Genomic DNA, 24,099 nt, shown 5'->3' on the forward strand with positions numbered 1-24,099 from the left:
AATCGGAACCATGGTGACCGATAACGGGAAGAACATGGTGTCGACGCTGAGTCAAAGAGGACTGAGCCATATGTCCTGCATGGAGCACGTGTTCAATCTGGTTGTCCAGCAGTTCCTGAAGTCTTCCACCCATCTGCAAGACATCCTAAAAATGGTCAGGAAACTTTGCATGCGCTTCAGCCACTTGTACACTACCAAGCACACCCTCCTTGAGCTGCAGCGGCAGAATGGGGTCCCCCAACATAGGCTTATATGCGATGTTTCCACCCGTTGGAATTCCACCCTCCATGTTGGACCGACTATATGAACAGAGAAAGGCCATAAACGATTTCTTGATGATCCAAGCGGACAGGAGTACTCCCCTGTGTAAATTCGATGTCAGCTAGTGGCAGCTCATGCATGACACCTGCCGTTTGCTCAGGCCCTTTGAGGATGCCACGTTATTTGTCATATCGCCAGGACTATGGGATGAACAACATCATTCCACTGCTTCATATCCTGGAACAGATTCTGATACTGATACATCTGGCTGGTCAGGGGACTGGAGACGTGGCGCCTACATCTCATGACCACATGAGCCCTGTGGGGGCCGAACTGGAGGAGGACATTGGAGCACAAGCAATGTGTAGCAAAATGGGTGGTTTTTCTACACAGGTGACAGGAGAGGAGGAGCAGAATGGAGGAGCAAGAGGGAGATGAGGAAGACGAGGCAGATGACTTAGGCACACAGTGGCAGTATGCAGTGGAGATGGAGGCAGAAAGTCCCTCCGAGTCACTTGCGCAAATGGCCTGCTGCATGCTCACTTGTTTTGGTAGCAACAACCGAATTGTCACCATTCGGAAGAGGGATTACTTCTGGCTCTACACCTTGTTAGACCCTTGCTACCAGTCCAAAATGGGGGCATTTTTTACACCCGCTGAGAGGGAGGACAAACTGAACTACTATAGAGACATCCTATGTAGTCAGTTGGCCGCTGCCAGGGGGACCCTCTGCACTCTCGTTCCACTATGGCTGCTGTGGCGGGGTGCGGGGGTAGGAGCAGTACTAGCTCTATCAGCATTAGCTTGAGTCTAGAGTCGATGATGAGCAGCTTTCTTAACCCACCTAGTGAAGAAACTACTCACCAGCTGCAGCAGCTAGACCTGTAGCAGAACCTGAACCAGCAGGTGGTGGCATACTTGGACAGCACCCTGCCACCCCACATTGAAGATCCTCTGGACTACTGGGCAGCCAAACTGGATTTGTGGCCGCAAATGGCCGAGTTTGCCCTGGAAAAGCTGTCCTGCCCAGCCAGCAGTGTGGCATTAGAGCAGGTGTTAAGTGCGGCGGGGGCCATAGTTACCTCAAGGAGAACCCGCCTGTCCACCCAAAATGTGGACAGGCAGATCTTTTTCAAGATGAATCAGGTGTGGATCAGCCAGGATTTCCACCCACCAATGCCTGATGCATCAGATTAGATCATCCATGCAGCCTCACCCAAACCTTCACAAAAGAGACCGGATTCTTCTGGCTACCTGCCTCAGCTACTTTTCTAAAGCTGCAACCCGCCTGATGCCACACTTCTGATGCCAAGTGCTCCTTCTTACACCCACCAATGTCAGCGTGTACTGTTATTGCCACCCACATCCCCACTCTGTCACCGGGTCACTCTGTGGTCTCCTGATGCTGCTGCCATCTCACCACTCAGGTCTCCTCATGCTGCTGCTGCCACCTCCACATTGTGTCACCTTGCCACTCTGTGGTCTCCTCATGCTGCTGCTAAATCAACACTGTCACTGGGCCACTCTGTGGCCTCCTCATGCTGATGCTGCTGCTGCTACATTCACACTATGTCACCTTGTCACACTGTGGCCTCCTCATGCTGCTGCTGCCACCTCCATGCTATGTCACCTTGCCAGTCTGTGGCCTTCTCATGCTGCTGCTGTTTCCACCTCCACACTATGTCACCTTGCCACTCTGTGGCCTCCTCATGCTGCTGCTGCCACCTCCATGCTATGTCACCTTACCAGTCTGTGGCCTTCTCATGCTGCTTCTGTTTCTACCTCCACACTATGTCACCTTGCCACTCTGTGGCCTCCTCATGCTGCTGCTGCTGCCCCCACACTATGTCACCTTGCCACTCTGTGGTCTCCTCATGCTGCTGCTAACTCAACACTATGTCACTGGGCCACTCTGTGGCCTCCTCATGCTGCTGCTGCCACCTCCACACTATGTCACCTTGCCAATTGTTGGTCTCCTCATGCTGCTGCTACCACAACACTATGTCATTGGACCACTCTGTGGACTTCTCAAGCTGTTCTCCCACCCTCCCCACTCCATGACTAGGCAACTATTTTTCCTTTTTGGCCTGGTTGACATCATCATTTATTTGACTCTTCTTCTGATCTGTCAGAAGGAATGATAAATGAGATGCACAACGGATCGTGTAGATGTAGCAGCTGTAAGGCCTGTGTGGTCCCATCATAATTGTCTTGTGATTTGGTAGCCAAAAGCAGGAGTGGGTACAAAACACAGAAGACATAAAAATTTTCCATTCATTTCCATTCATCTATGTTTTGGATCCACTCCTGTTTTTTTTGGCTTTAGCAATACTGATGGATTGCTGACCAAGTGAAGGCGGATGCTCAACAGAAAGGATCTGTTTTTTGGGGAATTCACTAGGGTTGTCCCGATACCGATACTAGTATCGGTATCGGGACCGATTCCGAGTTTTCTTGGCGGTACTCAGCCGCCGATACCCCGCCCCGATACATAAATAGAATACTATGGGCGTAACTATGGGCGGGGCCCGGTGCAGTCACTGTACTCTTACACCGGGCCCCGCCGCTCACCGAAGTATTTATAAACGTGAATCCTTATCCTGTTGTTAAGTTGAACTAACGCTGCCCTCTCCCATGTCCCCCCTGTATCCCCACAGCACTTACTTAAGCTTCCATAGCAGGCAGAGCAGACGGCAGCAGTAACGTCACTCACTGACGTAGAGCGCCTGCTCCGCCCACTTTATGAGTGAAGCAGGCGGAGCAGGCGCGCGACGTCAGTGAGTGACGTTACTGGTGCCGTCCGCTCTGCCTGCTATGGAAGCTTAAGTAAGTGCTGTGGGGATACAGGGGGATACAGGGGGGACATGGGAGAGGGCAGCGTTAGTTCAACTTAACAACAGGATAAGGATTCACGTTTATAAATACTTCGGTGAGCGGCGGGGCCCGGTGTATTGGGGGACACTGTTATGAGGGGGATCTGTGGATGACATATAGCAGTGTCATACACAGATCCTCCCCATAACAGTTCCATCCACAGATCCCCTATAACAGCACCATCCACAGATCCCCCACCAAATAACAATGCCATCCTCAGATCCCCCCACCCCATAACAATGCCATCCACAGATATCCCACCCCATAGCAGTACCATCCACAGATCCCCATAACAGTGCCATCCACAGATCCCCCATAACAGTGCCATCCACAGATCCCCCATAACAGTGCCATCCACAGATCCCCATAACAGTGCCATCCACAGATCCCCCATAACAGCACCATCCACAGATCCCCATAACAGTGCCATCCACAGATCCCCCATAACAGTGCCATCCACAGATCCCCCATAACAGTGCCATCCACAGATCCCCCATAACAGTGCCATCCACAGATCCCCCATAACAGTGCCATCCACAGATCCCCCATAACAGTGCCATCCACAGATCCCCCATAACAGTGCCATCCACAGATCCCCCATAACAGTGCCATCCACAGATCCCCATAACAGTGCCATCCACAGATCCCCCATAACAGTGCCATCCACAGGTCCCCCATAACAGTGTCATCCACAGATCCCCCACATGACAGTGCGTCATCCACAGATCCACAGATCCCCCAAAACGGTCACATGACATTTAAAAAAAGTATCGGTATTCGGTATCGGTGACTACTTGAAAAAAAGTATCGGTACTTGTACTCGGTCCTAAAAAAGTGGTATCGGGACAACCCTAGAATTCACACTTAACTTATTTTTGGCGCACTTATTTGGTCAGTTTTGGCCCTGTAACTGCCCAAATAAATGAAGTGCGCAGCGATTCTAAGAGTTGTATATTTACAAATGGTCCATAAGACCAATAGCGCCTTTTTGTTTATTTCATGTGCCAGTTATTAAAACATAATATTAGATGCATTGATAAAATAAAATAAAATAAATAAAGATGTTTTAACACCTTAAGGACCCAGCCATTTTTCACCTTAAGGACCAGGCCATTTTTAGCAAATGTGTCACTTTATGTGGTGATAACTTTAAAATGCTTTTACTTATCCAGGCCATTCTGAGATTGTTTTCTCGTCACATATTGTACTGAGTCAAAAAAAAAAAAAATTTATTTATAGAAAAAATCCCAAATTTACCCAAAAATTTTAAAAATTAGCGAATTTCCGAATTTCTATTTCTCTACTTTTATAATAGATAGTAATAATTCCAAAAATAGTTTATTACTTTACATTCCCCATATGTATACTTCATGTTTGGATAATTTTGTGAATTCCATTTTATTTTTTGGGGACATTAGAAGGTTTAGAAGCAAATCTTGAAATTTTGCTGAAAATTTCCAAAACCCACTTTTTAATTTTAAGGACCAGTTCAGGTCTGAAGTCACTTTGTGAGGCTTACATAATAGAAACCACTCAAAATGACCCAATTTTAGAAACTATACCCCTCAAGGTATTTAAAACTGATTTTACAAACTTTGTTAACCCTTTAAGTGTTCCACAAGAATTATTGAAAAATAGAGATGACATTTCAGAATTTCACTTTTTTGGCAGTTTTTTCATTTTAATAAAAATAATTCCACTAACAAAGTAAGGGTTAATAGCCAAACAAAACTCAATATTTATTACTCTAATTATGTAGGTAACAAACACACCATATGTGGTCGCAAACTGCTGTACGGGCACACGGCATTGCGCAGAGGGAAAGGAATGCCATGTGTTTTTTGGAAAGCAGATTTCCCTAGTATAATTTGAAGCTGCCATGTAACACTTGAAGACCCCCTGATGCACCCCTAGAGTATAAACTCCAAAAAAGTGACCCTATTTTAGAAACTACACCCCTCAAGGTATTAAAAACTGATTTTACAAACTTTGTTAACCCTTTAAGGGTTCCACAAGAATTAATAAAAAATGGAGATGAAATTTCAGAATTTCACTTTGGCAGATTTTCCATTTTAATCCATTTTTTCCACTAACAAAGCAAGGGTTAACAGCCAAGGAAAACTCAATATTTATTACTCTAATTCTGTAGTTTGCAGAAACACCCCATATGTGGTCGTAAGCTGCTGTACGGGCACACGGCAGGGCGCAGAAGGAAAGGAACGTCATATGGTTTTTGGAAGGCAGATTTCACTGGGAGAATTGTAAGCTGCCATGTCACATTTGATGCACCCCTAGAGTATAAACTCCAAAAAAGTGACCCCACTTTGGAAACTACGGGATAAAGTGGCAGTTTTGTTGGTACTATTTTAGGGTACATATGATTTTTGGTTGCTCTATATTACACTTTTTGTGAGGCAAGGTAACAAAAAATAGCTGTTTTAGCACCGTTTTTATTTTTTGTTATTTACAATGTTCATCTGACAGGTTAAATCATGTGCTATTTTTATAGAGCAGGTTGTTACGGATGCGACAATACCAAATATGACTACTTTTTTGGGTTGTTTGTTTCAGTTTTACATAATAAAGCACTTTTGAAAAAAAAGATTTTTTTAGTGTCTCCATATTCTGAAAGCCATAGTTTTTTAGTTTTTTAGTTTTTTATTTGGGCGACTGTCTTATGTAGGGTCAATTTTTTTTCGGTATGAGATGACGGTTTGGTACTATTTTAGGGTGCGTATGACCTTTTGATCGCTTGGTATTACACTTTATGTAATTTAAGGTTACAAAAAATGGCTTTTTTGACACACTTTTTATTATAATTTTTTACGGTGTTCACCTGAGGGGTTAGGTCATGTGATATTTTCATACAGCAGGTTCTTACGGATGCGGTGATACCTAAACTACTACCTATACATTTTTTTATTTATTTATGTTTTACAAAATAACAGCATTTTTGAATAAAAATTAAATTATGTTTTAGTGTCTCCATATTCTGAGAGCCATATTTTTTTTATTTTGTGGGCAATTGTCTTAGGTAGGGTATGATTTTTGCGGGATGAAATGACTGTTTGGTAATATTTTGGGGTGCGTATGACCTTTTGATTGCTTGGTATTACACTTTTTGTGATGTAAGGTAAAAGTAAGGCGTTTTTTTACGCCATTTTTATTTTAGTTTTTTCACGGTGTTCATCTGAGGGGTTAGGTCATGTGATATTTTAATAGAGCAGGATGTTACGGACGTGGAAATACCTAATATGTAAACTTTTTAATTTTTTTTTATAATTTAACAGAATAAAAGCATTTTTGAAACAAAAAGAAAATCATGTTTTAGTGTCTCCATAGTCTGAGCCATATTATTTTTTTTTTTTTTGGGCGATTGTTTTAGGTAGCGGGATGAGGTGACGGTTAGATTGGTACTATTTTGGGGGGCATTCGCCTTTTTGATCGCTTGGTGTTGCACTTTTAGTGATGTAAGGTGACAAAAAAATGTTTTTTTAGCACAGTTTTTATTTTTATTTTTTGACAGTGTTCATCTGAGAGGTTAGGTCATGTGATATTTTTATAGAGCCGGTCGATACGGACTCGGCTATACCTAATATGTCTATTTTTCTTTTTTATTCCTATGTTTTACAATTATTTTTTTTTTACTTTATTTTGGGAAAAAGACGCTTTTTTTTTTACTTTAAATAACTTAATTTATTTATTATAAAAAAAAAATATTCACTTTTTATATTTGTCCCACTGTGGGACTTCACCTTTTCAGGGTTTGATCCCTGTTTCAATTCAGACAATACTTTCTGTCAGTAACAGCCGGATCTGTGCTGCTGATCGCAGCAGAGCACATGGGGGGGAGGAAGGACTGCAGGACGAGAATACTTGTCCTGGGGCGCAAAGTACCGGCCATTTAGGACGACAATTCTCATCCTGGGTCGTTAAGGAGTTAAAAATATCAGCTGTGTCACATGGTTGCTTTGTATTTTTCTTTCTACAATAGAGCTATTTAACTCAGTTTACTTTCACTAGCTAGGGGATAATGAGTCAGTACTGTGCGCTAGTTCACGGCTCGCTATCCCTTAAACCCTTCGCTGTATAAATTGTTTGGATCCCAAGTGCTGCTTCATACCCTATGTGCACTAGCTGTGCTAAAAAAGCTCAAACACTGCCCCCCGACATGTTTCACCATCCAAACTGGCATCTTCAGGGGAATTTGGCAAAGTGTGTTTGAGAGGGGCGGGGATGGCTCTATAAAGTCTTTGCTCATAACATTACCGATGTCCCTAGCGTATCGCTAGTTTCCATATTCCCATGGGGGCATTAGTATTGAGTTAGAAGGACTCCAATTGCAAGAAACCCATTTTTACCCCTCCCCCTTTTACCTGACCTCTACACTGTGTACACCCCCTTCCTTCCCTCTGTACATTCCTGCGCATGAACACGGACTTGGTCCTCACACCTCAAGCCCATGTCTACTGCGCATGTCAGAGGACTTAGGCTCTACACCTCATAATTCACAGCACTGTGCATGTCACGGTACTTAGTCTGTCTTCCCTACAGATCACCGATCTCACTTATATCTCGGGACTTAGTCTCTTCTTCATCAATTACCTTTGTTCATTTGCGCATGTCCAAATACTTATTTTGCCTTCACTGTATTTCGAATAGGATTATTCATATATACATTATATTGTCTATTTCTTATAATCATGATTTCTTATTAGCATTGATTTATTTCTAACTAGCAATGCAGTGTGCTAACACTCAACTAAACAAAAATTAGGCTTTGTTTACATCACCGTTCAGCCTTTCCGTTCTCCTGCTCCGTTTAGGAGCAGGAGAACGGAAAGGACGGAAAAGGCACATAACTGATGTCAAATGGAGCCCTTAGGACCCCATAGACTATAATGGGGTCCGTTATGTTTCAGCTCAGAAGATGATTTTTAAGCGGAGACAAAAGTTGTGCATGCAGGACTTTTGTCTCCGCTTTAAAATCATCTTCTGAGCGGAAACATAAGGGACCCCATTATAGTCTAGGGGGCCTAAGGGCTCAGTTTGGCGTCAGTTATGTGCCTTATCCGTCCTTTCCGTTCTCCTGCTCCTAAACGGAGCAGGAGAACGGAAAGGCTGAACGGTGATGTGAACGAAGCCTTAGGGAATAAAATGTTAAAAAAAAAGAAATTAACATTTCTTTATTATTTTCATTTTTATTTCCACCATGATTCAAACTTGTTAGTAAGTAAGACGCTTTATGATATAAACATGGCTCACTATCCTTTAAACCCTTCTCTGTATAAATTGTTTGGATCCTAATTGCTGCTTCATACCCTATGTGCACTAGCTGTGCTAAAAAAGCTCAAACACTGCCCACCGACATGTTTCACCAGTCAAACTGGCGTCTTCAGGGAAATTGGGCACAGTGTGTTGGAGAGGGGCGGGGATGGTTCTATAAACTCTAGCGTCTCACTGATGTCTCTAGTGTATCGCTAGTTTCCATATTCCCATGTGGGCTTTAGTACTGAGTTAGAAGGACTCCAATTGCAAGGAACCCATCCTTACCCCTCCCCTTTTTGCCTGACGTCCGCACTGTGTACACCTCCTTCCTTTCCTCTGTACATTCCTTGGTCCTCACACCTCAAGCCCATGTCTACTGCACATGTCAGAGGACGCATCCAATCCAAACAATAATCAAAATAGCAATCAAAAATGTCAGACAAATCCATTGCAAGATCAAGGATAATTTAGAGTACAGGATGTCTCATTCCCACAGTGTATCACAACCCAGTGTTACCACAGCGCCAATGGCGTTTTTTTTAGTGCCCGGAATACAATTACGAGACAGAGACGAGTGGGGATATCAACAAAAGACATAGCTGCAGATCAACAAGATATGGGAATGCAGATAATTAATTTATCCAAAAGTACTTTAAAACCAGAACATGAAACACTCATATGAAAAGGTTTATCCTTTACACCAGGACCTTTTGACTGTTTCACCTGGGTCAAAGATGTGAATCTATTCGCTAGAAAACGATCATTACATAAGGAATATAAAAATAAGGAGAGAGACGGTGATGAACTAATTAGAAGGGAGGAGGAAGTGATACAAATACTTGAAGAATTTCAGAAAGAACATAGGGGAGAATACAATAAACCAGTAGTCCCCTTTAGTACACTAACTCCTCAATCAAAATTCACCCCCCCACTTTCACTAAATATTGGAATATTTAATCTTTTGTGGACCTAGTAACCAATGATCTCCAAAAAATAAAAACGGGGAAAGAACAGATTGGCTATACTTTAACTAAACAAGAGAAAACAGCTTTGGATGAATTTATGAATAATAATGAATTGGAGATCAAGCCCATTAATGGTAATGATATTACTCCAATATACTAGCACATATAAACTGTTTAAAGAAAATCTGACTGAAAAATACACCAGAGAATTGAAAAATATCTTGTTGTCAGCAAAAAGAAATTTTATAACAAAAGAAGAATATAAAGTTCTCTTTAATCCAAGACCAACAATGGTGACTTTTTACGCGATTCCCAAAGTCCACAAAAAAAGAAATCCCATCCCAGGGAGACCAATAGTCTCAGGGAACTAGAGCTTATGTGAGGGCATCAGCAGCTATGTGGACCAGATGATATCCCCATTTGTGCCCGGCCCATAGTTTTATTTGAAGGACACGAAAGACACTCTCGTCAGGCTCCAGGGCATACAGGTAAACGAAATGACAATGATTGCTAGTCTCGATGTAGAAGCACTGTACACAAGTATTCAGCACGACTTTGGATTAGAAGCAATCTAATATTTTATAAGCACTAAGGGGACACAATATTGTGAACACAAACAATTTGTGTTGTCACTTTTACACTTTCTGTTAACACATAATTATTTTACATTTAGGCTACTTTCACACTCGTGTTTGGTGCAGATCCGTCATCGATCTGCACAAACACATCCGTTCAGATACAGTGGGATGCGAAAGTTTGGGCAACCTTGTTAATCATCATGATTTTCCTGTATAAATCGTTGGTTGTTACGATAAAAAATGTCAGTTAAATATATCATATAGGAGACAACACAGTGATATTTGAGAAGTGAAATGAAGTTTATTGGATTTACAGAAAGTGTGCTCTAATTGTTTAAAGGGAACCTGTCACCATGATTTTGCGCATAGAGCTGGGGACATGGGCTGCTAGCACATCTGCAGGACCCAGGTCCCACAGCTCTCCGCGCTTTTATTGTGTTAAAAAACAGTTTTGAGTGATATGCAAATTAGCTGATATGAGTCCTGTAGCCGGAGATGAGTCAAGCGTCAAGGAGCCCAGCACCGCCCCGCGTCCTCCGATTCTCCTCCTTGCCGGCTGACGTCACAGAGCTGGAGCGCCGAAATCTCGCGATGCGCGAGCTAGCGCATGCGCAGTGTCGGCATCATGTTCATTCCCTGTGCTGGCATCAGCACAGGGAACGAACTACGCATGCGCTAGCTCGCGCATCGCGAGATTTCGGCGCTCCAGCTCTGTGACGTCAGCCAGCAAGGAGGAGAATCGGAGGACGCGGGGCGGTGCTGGGCTCCTTTCCGCTTGACTCATCTCCGGCTACAGGACTCATATCACGTAATTTGCATATCACTCAAAACTGTTTTTTAACACAATAAAAGCGCGGAGAGCTATGGGACCTGGGTACTGCAGATGTGCTAGTGGTCATCTAGCAGCCCATGTCCCCAGCTCTATGCGCAAAATCATGGTGACAGGTTCCCTTTAAACAAAATTAGGCAGGTGCATAAATTTGGGCACTGTTGTCATTTTATTGATTCCAAAACCTTTAGAACTAATTATTGGAACTCAAATTGGCTTGGTAAGCTCAGTGACCCCTGACCTACATACACAGGTAAATCCAATTATGAGAAAAAGTATTTAAGGGGGTCAATTGTAAGTTTCCCTCCTCTTTTAATTTTCTCAGGCTCAGTTCAAGTTAAGGCTCGAAGTGTCAGACCAAGAAACATCTCGGATAGACAGAAGCGACGAATGGTGAGAACAGTCAGAGTCAACCCACAGACCAGCACCAAAGACCTACAACATCATCTTGCTGCAGATGGAGTCACTGTGCATCGTTCAACCATTCGGCACACTTTACACAAGGAGATGCTGTATGCGAGAGTGATGCAGAGGAAGCCCTTTCTCCGCCCACAGCACAAAAAGTGCCGCTTGAGGTGGGCTAAAGCACATTTGGACAAGCCAGCTTCATTTTGGAATAAGGTGCTGTGGACTGATGAAACTAAAATTTAGTTATTTGCCCATAGCAAGGGGCGTTATGCATGGAGGAAAAAAAACACAGCATTCCAAGAAAAACACCTGCTACTTACAGTAAAATATGGTGGTGGTTCCATCATGCTGTGAGGCTGTGTGGCCAGTGCAGGGGCTGGGAATCTTGTCAAAGTTGAGGGACGCATGGATTCCACTCAGTATCAGCAGATTCTGGAGACCAATGTCCAGGAATCAGTGACAAAGCTGAAGCTGCGCCGGGGCTGGATCTTTAAACAAGACAACGACCCTAAACACTGCTCAAAATCCACTAAGGCATTTATGCAGAGGAACAAGTACAACGTTCTGGAATGGCCATTTCAGTCCCCAGACCTGAATAGAATTGAAAATCTGTGGTGTGACTTAAAGAGAGCTGTCCATGCTCGGAAGCCATCAAACCTGAATGAACTAAAGATGTTTTGTAAAGAGGAATGGTCCAAAATACCTTCAACCAGAATCCAGACTCTCATTGGAACCTACAGGAAGCGTTTAGAGGCTGTAATTTCTGCAAAAGGAGGATCTACTAAATATTGATTTCATTTCTATTTTGTGGTGCCCAAATGTATGCACCTGCCTAATTTTGTTTAAACAATTTCTGTAAATCCAATAAATTTCATTTCACTTCTCAAATATCACTGTGTGTGTCTCCTATATGATATATTTAACTGCCATTTTTTATCATAACAACCAACGATTTATACAGGAAAATCATGACGATTAACAAGGTTGCCCAAACTTTCGCATCCCACTGTAATACAACCGCATGCATCCGTTCAGAACGGATCCGTTTGTATTATTTTTAACCACCTCCTGTCCGCACGTTGACTATAAACGTCCGGGAGGTGGTTCTCTATTTCTGAATGGACGTTCCAGAACGTTCATTCAGAAACTGCAGCTGCACGCTAATCGTGCAGCTGCTGATCGTGTTGCCCGCTGTGACAGCAGGGCAACCCTTAGAGAAGGCAGGGACAGTGCCCAGGTGTCCCTGCCTTCTGGATCGCTGCATACACAGCGCTCACCGAGCGCTGTGAATGCAGAGAAGGAAGCGCTATGCGCTTCCTGTTCCGGCCCGGCGGTCATGTGATCACCGGGACCGGAGAGTGCAGGAGCTGTGTGAGGTCTTTCAGAGACCTCGATGAGCCCTGCACTGAGGCTGTACAGCGCTGTATTGCGCTGTACAGCCTCTCGGGTGGGGGTGTATTTCTCCTGTAACTGGGGCCACTATGTCAGCCCCAGTTACAGGAGAAATCAACAGTGAAAAAAAATAAAATGCCGTAAATGTCCCCCAGAGGTCTTGTATGACCTTATGGGGGACGAAAAGTGTAAAATAAAAAAATAAAAAATAAGGTTTCACATGTAAAAATAAAATTCCCCAAGTAAGGAATAAAAAAAAAAGAAGAAAAAATAGAAAAAATAAAATAAAATAGACATATTTGGTATTGCCGCATCCGTGACGGTCGGCTCTATAAATATATCACATGATCGACCCAGTCCGATAAACACCATAAAAAATAATAACTGTCAAAAAAAGCCATTTTTGTCACCTTACATCACAAAAAGTGCAATACCAAGTGATCAAAAAGGCGTATGTCCCACAAAATGGTACCAATAAAACAGTCAACTCATCCCGCAAAAAATGAGCCCCCACATAAGAAAATCTCTCTCAAAAAAAAATAGCTCTCAGAACATGGACACATTAAAACTTAATTATTTTTTGTTTCAAAAATGCTATTATTGTGTTAAAGTGAAATAAATAAATAAAAAAGTATACATATTAGGTATTGCCACATCCATAACAACCAGATCTATAAAAATATCACATGACCTAACCCCTCGGGTGAACACCGTAAAATAAAATTAAAAAAACTGTGTCAAAACAAGCAATTTTTGTCACCTTACATAACAAAAAGTGCAACACCAAGTGATCAAAAAGGCATATGTCCCACAAAATGGTACCAATAAAACCGTCACCTCATCCCGCAAAAAATTAGACCCTACATAAGAAAATCTATAAAAAAACTTTAAAAAAACTATAGCTCTCAGAACATGGACACATTAAAACATAGCATTTTTGAAACAAAAAAAATTATTATTGTGTAAAACTTAAATAAATAAGAAAAAGTATACATATTAGGTATCGCCACATCCGTAACGATCTGCTCTATAAAAATGTCACTTGACCGAACCCCTGAGATGAACACTGTTAAAATAAATAAATAAATAAATAAAAACTGTGCTAAAACAACCAATTTTTTGGTCACCTTGCCCAATAAAGTGTTATAATGAATGATCAAAAAAATCATATGTACCCGAAAATAGTACCAATAAAACTGGCACCTTATCCACTAGTTTCCAAAATGGGGTCACTTCTTGGGAGTTTCTACTGTAAGGGTGCATCAAGAGGGCTTCAAATGGGACAGGGCATCAAAAAACCATGTGGAGTTCCTTTTCTTCTGCGCCCTGCTGTGTGCCCGTACAGCAGTTTATGACCACATATGGGGTGTTTCTGTAAACCGCAGAATCTAGGTAATAAATATTGAGTTTTGTTTGGCTGTTAACCATCGATGTGTTAAAAAAAAATTAGATTAAAATGGAAAATCTGCTAAAAAAGTGAAATTTAAAAATTTGATCTCCATTTTCCTTTAATTCTTGTGGAACGCCTAAAGGGTTAACAAAGTTTGCAAAATCAGTTTTAAGTAACTTGAGGGGTGTCGTTTCTACAATGGGGTCATTTATGGGGGTATCCACTATGTAGGCCCCACAAAGTGACTTCAGACCTGAACTGGTCCTTAAAAAGTGGGTTTTGGCAATTTGTCTTAAAAATTTGAAGAATTGCTTCTAATCTTCAAACCTTATAACGTCCTAAAAAAATGACATTTCCAAAATGATGCCAACATAAAGTAGACATATGGGGAATGTTAAGTAATAAATATTTTATGAGGTATCACTTTCTGTTTTAAAAGCAGATAAATAGAAATTTAGAAAATTGTGAATTTTTCAAAATTTTGGGTAAATTTGGGATTTTTTCAGAAATAAAGGTGAAATATATTGACTCAAATTTATGACTATTATGAAGTACAATGTGTCACGAGAAAACAATCTCTGAATGACTTGGATAAGTAAAGGCGTTCCAAAGTTATTACCACATAAAGTGAGATATGTCAGATTTGCTAATTTAGGCCTGGTCAGGAAGGGGGCAAATGGCCCAGATGGGAAGTGGTTAACATAGCCAAAACGGATCCGTCTTGGTGTATTGAAAGTCAATGGGGGACGGATCCGTTTTCTATTGTGCCATATTGTGTCAGTGAAAACGGATCCGTCCCCATTGACTTACATTGTCTGTCAGGACGGATACGTTTGGCTCAGTTTCGTCAGACGGACATCAAAACGCTGCAGTCAGCGTTTTGGTGTCTGCCTCCAAAGCGGAATGGAGGCGGAACGGAGCCAAACTGAGCCAAACTGATGCATTCTGAGCGGATCCTTATCCATTGAGAATGCATTAAGGGCACAACTGATCCGCTTTGGAGATCCCTAATGGGAGTTATTATTTACAGATAGCCTGGGCAGCAATGGGGATGAGTTTTGCCAATTTGTTTTTAGGGTAGTGGGAGGGGAGGATAGTATTCACGTAAAAACACATTGACTTCACTAAACACGTTTTATTTTGGGGACGTTACATAGACGATATTTTAATTTTATGGGAGCGCACTGAAAAACACTTTTTACAATTCGTAGAAACACTAAATAACAACACAATAGGTCTTACGTTTACTGCTGAAATACACAAAAAGAAAATTTTTGGGACCTGAAAATTGCCCTCGAGCCTGATGGGAGTGTCAAAACAGAAGTGTTTAGGAAGACCCCCTCAACTAAAAACTTTCTCCATTGGAGAGTTATCACCCACCGGCCTTGAAAAAAGGCATTCCGATAGATTAGTACCTACGAGCAAAGAGAAATTGCTCAACCAAAGTGCATAAAATAAATAAATAAATAAATAAACCAAAGAAGGTTTTGAGCAAGAAAGTCAGCTTTTATATAGAATATTTAGGGCCAGAGGCTATCAAAAAAAAAGTCTTGCACAAGGCATACAATAGAGCTAAAAACACTGAAATAACTACTTTATTACTAAGTCATAAGCAAGCAACTGAAGATAAGAAAATAATATGACGCATTGGTACATATGATGTACAACATGAAAAAGTCAGGAACATCTTGAAGTGCCATTGGCACATTTTGATGACAGATAAGGAGTTAAAAGAAGTAATTCCCCCCAATCTAACAATTACATATAGAAGGGGTAGAAACCTAAAAGACAACTTGGTGCATAGTCACTACCAGCAAAACCAAAAAGAACAAAAAACCACATGGTTGTCGACAAGGGGCTCTTACCCCTGTGGAACTAATTATTGGAACTCAATTATTGGAACTCAAATTGGCTTGGTAAGCTCAGTGACCCCTGACCTACATACACAGGTGAATCCAATTATGAGAAAGAGTATTTAAGGGGGTCAATTGTAAGTTTCCCTCCTCTTTTAATTTTCTCTGAAGAGTAGCAACATGGGGGTCTCAAAACAACTCTCGAATGACCTGAAGACAAAGATTGTTCACCATCATGGTTTAGGGGAAGGATGCAGAAAGCTGTCTCAGAGATTTCAGCTGTCTGTTTCCACAGTTAGGAACATATTGAGGAAATGGAAGACCACAGGCTCAGTTCAAGTTAAGGCTCGAAGTGGCAGACCAAGAAAAATCTCGGATAGACAGAAGCGACGAATGGTGAGAACAGTCAGAGTCAACCCACAGACCAGCACCAAAGGCCTACAACATCATCTTGCTGCAGATGGAGTCACTGTGCATCGTTCAACCATTCGGCGCACTTTACACAAGGAGATGATGTATGCGAGAGTGATGCAGAGGAAGCCTTTTCTCCGCCCACAGCACAAAAAGTGCCGCTTGAGGTGGGCTAAAGCATGTTTGGACAAGCCAGCTTCATCTTGGAATAAGGTACTGTGGACTGATGAAACTAAAATTGAGTTATTTGGCCATAACAAGGGGCGTTATGCATGGAGGAAACCACATTACACTCACTCCAAATATACACTGCCTGACTAAAAAAAAAAAAAGGTCACCACATGGATTTAAATAAGCAAATAGGTAAGAGCGTCCTAGTTGGTCAGATCTAGGGTTCAGCAACGTTATGTGCAAAAAAAGAATGAGGGCAGCTGACTACCTGAATATACTGAATAGCCAGGCTATTTCCTCAAAGGATTTTTTATTTTTTGCAGAACATGGAAATCACATTTTGGAAGCTATGAACTCTTAATGAGAATTTATTATAGGAAAGTATTATTTTCTTACACTATTATCACTCTTGGATGGGCGCCAAGATTGTGGATGACAGCGGTTAATATTAAGGGTCTATTCACACGTCCTTATGTGTTTTGCGGAATCGCAAATTGCGGATCAGCAAAACATGGACACCGGCAATGTATGTTCCGCATTTTGCGGACCGCACATCACCGGCACTCTCATAGAAAATGCCTTTTCTTGTCCGCAATTGCATGTGGTGGTTCCGCAATACACGGGGCACCGGCTGTGTGCATTTCGCATCACGGATGCGGACCCAGTCACTTGAATGCGGTGCGGAACGGAAGCACGGAATGGAATCCCACGGAAGCACTATGGAGTGCTTCCCTGGGGTTCTGATCTGTGCTTCTGTTACGCAAAAAAATGGAACTTGCTCAAGTTGAATGGGTCTGGATCCGTCCCGGCCACAGTACGGAGGTTGCCCGTGCATTGGGGACCGCAAATTGTGGTCCCCAATGCACGGAACGGAACCACAACGGCCGTGTGCAAGAGGCCTAAGCTTGTTTCTGTAGAATATGCATGGATTTTCTACAAGCCCCATTTAGGCGAATAGGACAGCGGCAGAAATTTCTGCAACAAATCAGCCACATGTCAATATCCCAAAAAGGATGTGCATATAATGAACATAAACATGCAAGACCCAAGCCAAGCTCAGCTGTGGCTATCTCTGTGCAGAGTATGTGAGTATCTCCCATCTGGCAGGTTCTGCAAGTGCAAGATCTGCAGGACTAAAATAAGCCATGAATGTTTAAACACAAATGTATTCAAAGGAGAGATGAAAGGAGACAGCGGCACTCGCCAATTCCAAGATAAAACGTCCAGTTTATTATGCTTCCATAAAATAGGGTACAGGCAGGTCTGTGCACATAGATCAAATGAAGGTACAGCCGTTTCACGCTAGATGCGCTTCATCATGCCTTTCAATGAAACGGCGTGAAACGGCTGTACCTTCATTTGATCTATGTGCACAGACCTGCCTGTACCCTATTTTATGGAAGCATAATAAACTGGACGTTTTATCTTGGAATTGGTGAGTGCCGCTGTCTCCTTTCATCTCTACTTTGAATACACCACCGTGTCTCCTGTGTCTTCCCTGCAATCCTGCATATTGGTCAGGTGTAGCAGTGCCGGCAGCGCTTTCTCCTCTTGATTGTTTTAAACACAAATGTAGGCACCACAGTTCTATTGCAGCACATGAAGTGGCATCACCAGTTAATGTGGGAAAATAGAAATGACCGTCAGCTACCGCAACAATAGTGTCTTTCTTCTCCCACTTTCGTTTGCAGCAGACAGGCCGCATCCACATGCAGTACAGTGTCCTTGTCATCATCAGCTACTGCTTCTCCTGCTCAAACAGCTTCTCTGCCATTAGCCATCGATAATTTAATGAGTGGCCAGGAAACCATTGTACAACTCCCACCTGGCCAAGTTGCTGGTGGTGCAGTGGCTGCCGTACAACTTAGTGGATTCAGCTGCCTTTAGAAAGCTAATGGAATGCGCTGAGCCTCACTGGAAGATACCATGCTGGCTTTGTTTCTCAAAAAAATCCATCTTTGCCTTGGACTATCATGTGGTGGAGAATGTGGGCCACTCCTTGCAATGCTCACTGTGCGGCAAGGTGCATGCCACTGTGGACACCTGAAGCAGCTGTTATGGGCAGGGACAGTACATGTCTATCATTGCCCACTGAGTCAAGTTTTCACAGCGAGGCAGCACAGCAGCAACAATGCTAGGTCCTATTGACACCACCACGTTTGTGTCTGTCTGGTTTTCACACCAGGCAATTACCCGCCTCCACGTTATCTTCCATGGACATCCTCCTGTCCCAACAGAAGCATGGCAGAACTTTGCTTCCACTCTCCCTCCCTCCTATCACATTTGTGTGAGGTGAAGCGTTTGCATGTTATGTTAGAGCTGATCAGTCTGGGCGAGATTAGCCACACAGCCGATCAATTGCTAAATTGGAGCAAGCAGCAAATATCCTGCTGGCTGTTTCCCCACCAACTGTGATAAATTTAGTCATATAGTTTAGTGCTCTCATTAAGAGAAACAAAATAAGAGTATTGCAGGTTTGATACCTTTTAATGGCTAACAAAAATAGAAGTAATGATGTTACATAGCGAGCTTTTGAGACATAACCAGTCCCTTCATCAGGGATTTAGTCATGAAACATTTTTTTAAAAAGTACAGGGCTTGCAGAGGATGTTGGCCATGTCCAGGAGACAGTTCTCACATTTCAGCCATTCTTATTTGGCAGGGAACGCCCTTCTGTAATTCCACCTTGCATGTGCTAGAGCAGTATAAAGCAGTGAATGATTTTGTCATGCACCAGAACACCTCAGCAGAGAGCATGCATTGTCTCAAAGTTAAGAAGTGGAAGCTCATCAGAGATGCCTGTCATGTACTCAGGCCCTTCAAAGAGGCCACCAGAGTTTTCAATAGAGACAACTGTGGCATAATAATTCAACCCCCTGATATTTATCTTAGAGCAGAAGCTCATGCTGATGCAACAAAGGATGGTGGAAAGAGAACAGTTTACGCACATTGCTGGCTGCCTAGTAGCTGTTGGGGACACACATGAAGAAAGTCCAAAATTTGTTCAAGCTTACTGCCGTCATCATTTACACTGGCAGATCATTGGTCCGTTTAAAAGGGACCATTAACGTCCATTTAGATTGGACAATTCAGCAGGTGATTGTCAGAAAGGAAACGTTCCTTTGCAGCAATCGCCTGCTTGTCAGCAGAAGAGACCGCCGGATTTACATGCAGCGCTCTCCTCCAGTGTGGGGAGGAGCGATCACTAACGCCATTGCTTTTCCCCAGATTTGCTGTTTGCCACAGCAGATGCTATTTTCATAGCACGATCTGCTGCCTACAAAGATTTTTGTGACCGCATGAGCATTTTGATTGTTTACAAGGTATTCAGCGGTACCTTTACATCGCCATATAATCACTAATGAATGCTCGTTAGCGATTATCTGGCAGATTCTTAGCTCGTGTAAACCCTTAAGGCATAATTTTTGGAAGCTTGGTGTAAACTAGCTACTGTTTTGTTTTCCCATAAAACTCCTTCAGGAACCTGCCATTTTTCAACTTAAGGACCAGGCCATTTTTTGCTAATCTGACGTGTCACCTTATGTGGTGATAACTTTAAAACACTTTTACTTATCCAGGCCATTCTGAGATTGTTTTCTCGTCACATATTGTACTTCATGACAGTGGTAAATTTGAGTCAAAATATTTAATTTTTTTTTATAAAAAAATACCAACTTTACCAAAAATTTTGCAAAAATTCACAATAGTGAAACAGATAGTGATACCTCCTAAAATAGTTATTACTTTAAATTTCCCATATGCCTACTTCTTGTTTGGATCATTTTGTAAATTAGATTTTCTTTTTTTTGGACGTTAGAAGTTTAGAAGCAAATCTTAAAATTTTTAAGAACATTTCCAAAAACCAATTTTTAAGGACCAATTCAGGTCTGAAGTCACTTTGTGGGGCTTACATAATATAAACCACCCATAAATGGCCCCATTTTAGAAAGTACACCCCTTCAAGGTATTCAAAACTTATTTTACAAACTTCGTTAACCCTTTAGGTGTTCCACAAGAATTAAAGTAAAATGGAGATGACATTTCAGAATTTCACTTTTGGCAGATTTTCCATTTTAATCAATTTTTTTTCTGCTAACAAAGCAAGGGTTAACAGCCAAACAAAACTCAATATTTATTACTCTAATTCTGTAGTTTACAGAATCACCCCATATGCGGTCGTAAACTGCTGTACGGGCACGCGGCAGGGTGCAGAAGGAAAGGAATGCCATACGGTTTTAGGAAGGCAGATTTTGCTGGACTGGTTTTTTGACACCATGTCCCATTTAAAGCCCCCCTGATGAACCCATAGAGTAGAAACTCCAAAAAAGTAACCCCATTTTGGAAACCTCGGGATAAGGTGGCAGTTTTGTTGTTACTATTTTAGGGTGCCTATAATTTTTGGTTGCTCTATATTACACTTTTTGTGAGGCAAGGTAACAAGAAATAGCTGTTTTGTCAACGTTTTTAATTTTTGTTATTTACAACATTCACCTGACAGGTTAGATCATGTGGTATTTTTATAGAGCAGGTTGTCACGGTCGCGACAATACCAAATCTGACCTTTTTGGTTGGTTGTTTCAGTTTTACATAAAGCATTTTTGAAAAAAAAGATTTTTTTTAGTGTCTCCATATTCTGAAAGCCATTTTTTTATTTTTTGGGGCGACTGTCTTATGTAGGGGCTCATTTTTTTCCGTATGAGTTAACTGTTGATTGGTACTATTTGAGGGTGCATATTACTCTTTGATCGCTTGGTATTACACTTTTTGTGATGCAAGGTGACAACAAAAAGTGCTTTTTTTCCACCCATTTTAATTTTTTTTTTTTACGGCGTTCACCTGAGGGGTTAGTTCATGTGATATTTTTATACAGCAGGTTGTTACGGACACGGCAATACCTAATATGTATACTTTTTTTATTTTATTTCAATTTTACATAATAAAAGCATTTTTGAAACAAAAAAATCATAATTTTTTTAATTTTTTGGGCGATTGTCTTAGGTAGGGTCTAATTTTTTGCGGGATGAGATGACCGTATGATTTTGGAGTGCGTATGACTTTTTTTCTTTTTACGGTGTTCACCAGATGGGTTAGTTCATGTGATATTTTTATACAGCAGGTTCTTATGGATGCGGCGATACCTAATATGTATACTTATTTTTATTATTTAAGTTTTACACAATAACTTCATTTTGAAAGAAAAAAAAAAAAATCATGTTTTAGTGTCTCCATATTCTGAGAGCCATAGCCCATTCTTTTATGTAGGGGCTAATTTTTTTGCGGGATGAGGTGACGTTTGATTGGTACTATTTTGGGAGGCATTGCACTTTTTGTGATGTAAGGTGACAAAATAAATGATTGTTTTAGCACAGTTATTATTATTATTTTGTGTGTGCAGCTGATCATGGGGGCAAAGCTCCTGCACCCGCCCAACCAGCCTGCCGTACATTTACGGCGCTGGCCCTTAAGTCACGTCCTCCAGCGCTGAACATGTACGGCGCAGGTCCTCAAGGGGTTTAACACCATCTGCCCCCGATAAGGCCTCTTTCACACTGGCGTGTGCGGCCCGTTACCGTATTGCGGCCCGCAAAATGTGGGCCGCAATACACGGGCGCCGTTCCGTGGGCATTCCGCATCACGGATGCGGACCCATTTACTTGAATGGGTCCACAAATCCGGAGATGCGGAATGGTGCGGAACGGAACCCTACAGAAGCACTGCGGACCACGGGCCGCACACGCCAGTGTGAAAGAGGCAAGGGACAGTTTTTGGAAACTTTCTAATATCAGAAAGCATAACACATGCAACAACTGTTTAACACCATCAACCATGTGTTTACCCACATCTATGTATGTCAGTGTCACTCTGACATTATTTGATATTGCTGTCATTGCATTTAAGAGATTAAAACAATGTGAGTCCTAGAGTTCAGAGTGTCATATGCCAATTTTCAGGGCAGTTGGATCACATTTGATTTGCGTAGAATCCATTTGGACATGAATCGAATTTTTTGAAAAATTCTGCCAAATTGGACACAAAACATATTTTGCTCATCTCTAACATATATGGTAAATCCTGGAAAACCAGTGTGTACAAAGTCTTATGAAAGATTCATATGAACAATTATTCTTAAAAAAAAGAAAATAAGATAATGATACAATCTCTCACTTATGATTAATATGCTCTTCATGTGCAATTTTTACAATTTTTAATTTGTGAAACACACAAAAAAAAAAACTCAGGTTGCCGTCTGGAAACCATAAACAAGCCGATAAGTCCTTTATTCTTATTTGTAGTATTTTCATTGTGCAGCAGTGTATTGCTGTTAATGGGCTGACTATTTTAACATGTTAGCATTAGCACCACTATCTACACGTTCCACATTAAAAACTGACTGATTCATAGGTGAAAACAGCAAAGAAATACAAACCCTATATAGACATTAACCACAGGTGGAACTTTACTAGGCTGCATATGCCTAGACTATCCATCATTGCATGTATTTTAATCAATCCAACTAACTTATAATTATAGCCTTTTACAATAGTTACACTGCCCCTGGTGCTCCAGTTATGGGTGATAACTCCTTGCATACTATGGCAGCCACTATGTAATATACAAGAAAGACCCACGTTGGTGGTTTCTTCTTGTGGGTGGCTAGTTTTGATCACTGGAAAAGGCATACATAGGCACACAGAAACTTACTAGCTGCTTTTGACATTTTGGTGCTGGGTCTTCAGAGCTCAGCAGGAGGATAAATGGACGAGGCAGCAAGCTGGCAGTGTCTGGCTAAGAGTGTCATACTGCTAGTGTGTGCATTCTCCTTTTGCAGTAATGCGATCTATACACTTTAAAAGGATAGGAAGCTATTTCCAGCATGGGGGTACAAAGTAGTTGCCAGAGAAGGAGATGCAATGAAACTCACTCCCTACCATGGCTTTGCGAATTATGTACAAAGCTGAAATGTAATTCCCTGGACTGTATACACATATTGTTTCACAATCTGTGTGCAGTCCATTTACAAACCTCTCTGTGATTACCATCCAGAACATGCCCTACTGTCTGGATAAGGCCCCTTGCAGATGAGCATGTCCAGATTAGGTCCGGATGCGTTGCGAATGCGTTCAGTGAAAAATGCGCGATTTCGCAGGCAAAGTCATTCAGTTTTGCCTGCGATCGCGTTCAGTTTTTATCACGCGTATGCAATGTGTTTTGCACGCGCGTGATAAAAAACTGAATGTATACAAACAATATCTCTAAGCAACCATCCGTGAAAAACGCATCGCATCCGCACTTGCTGTGATTTCCACGCAACGCACAAGTGATGCATGAAAACCAACGCACATGTACACAGCCCTATTGAAATGAATGGGTCCGAATTCCGTGCGGGCGCAATGCGTTCGCATCACACATTGCACCCACGTGGAATACTCGCTCATGTGAAAGGGACCTAAGCCTTTACCTACATGTATTACAGGGCGATATGCTGGATTTTAGGCACAATCACCCAAAAAATAAGCCCGAGCCTTTGCTTTTTCTTGGTGTGATTGGCAGCACCTTTACACAGGCCACTGAAACTAATGTTCATATGAACTTTTGTTCCTGATAATTTCCCAGATCCTCAGACTGCGTAAAAGAGCCTAAGGGGTCATACACACAAGCGTACTTGCTCAGTGCCCGTGCTGCGGATTGCAATACACAG

The 24,099-nt window shown here is 41.9% G+C and overlaps 1 protein-coding gene across 1 annotated transcript in view; it reads right to left on the reverse strand.

Annotated features, from left to right (window-relative positions):
* Positions 1–23,203, reverse strand: part of AMPD1 (adenosine monophosphate deaminase 1) — a 165,580-nt gene extending 142,377 nt beyond the window's left edge. The window contains exon 1 of the mRNA XM_040423928.1: positions 23,103–23,203. Coding sequence (XP_040279862.1) covers positions 23,103–23,118 — 16 coding nt within the window. The 5' untranslated portion in view covers positions 23,119–23,203. The remainder of the gene's footprint in view (positions 1–23,102) is intronic.
* Between the last annotated feature and the right edge of the window lie 896 nt (positions 23,204–24,099).

The sequence above is a fragment of the Bufo bufo genome, chromosome 3 (assembly GCF_905171765.1).
Source record: "Bufo bufo chromosome 3, aBufBuf1.1, whole genome shotgun sequence".
Classification (NCBI taxonomy): Eukaryota; Metazoa; Chordata; class Amphibia; order Anura; family Bufonidae; genus Bufo; species Bufo bufo.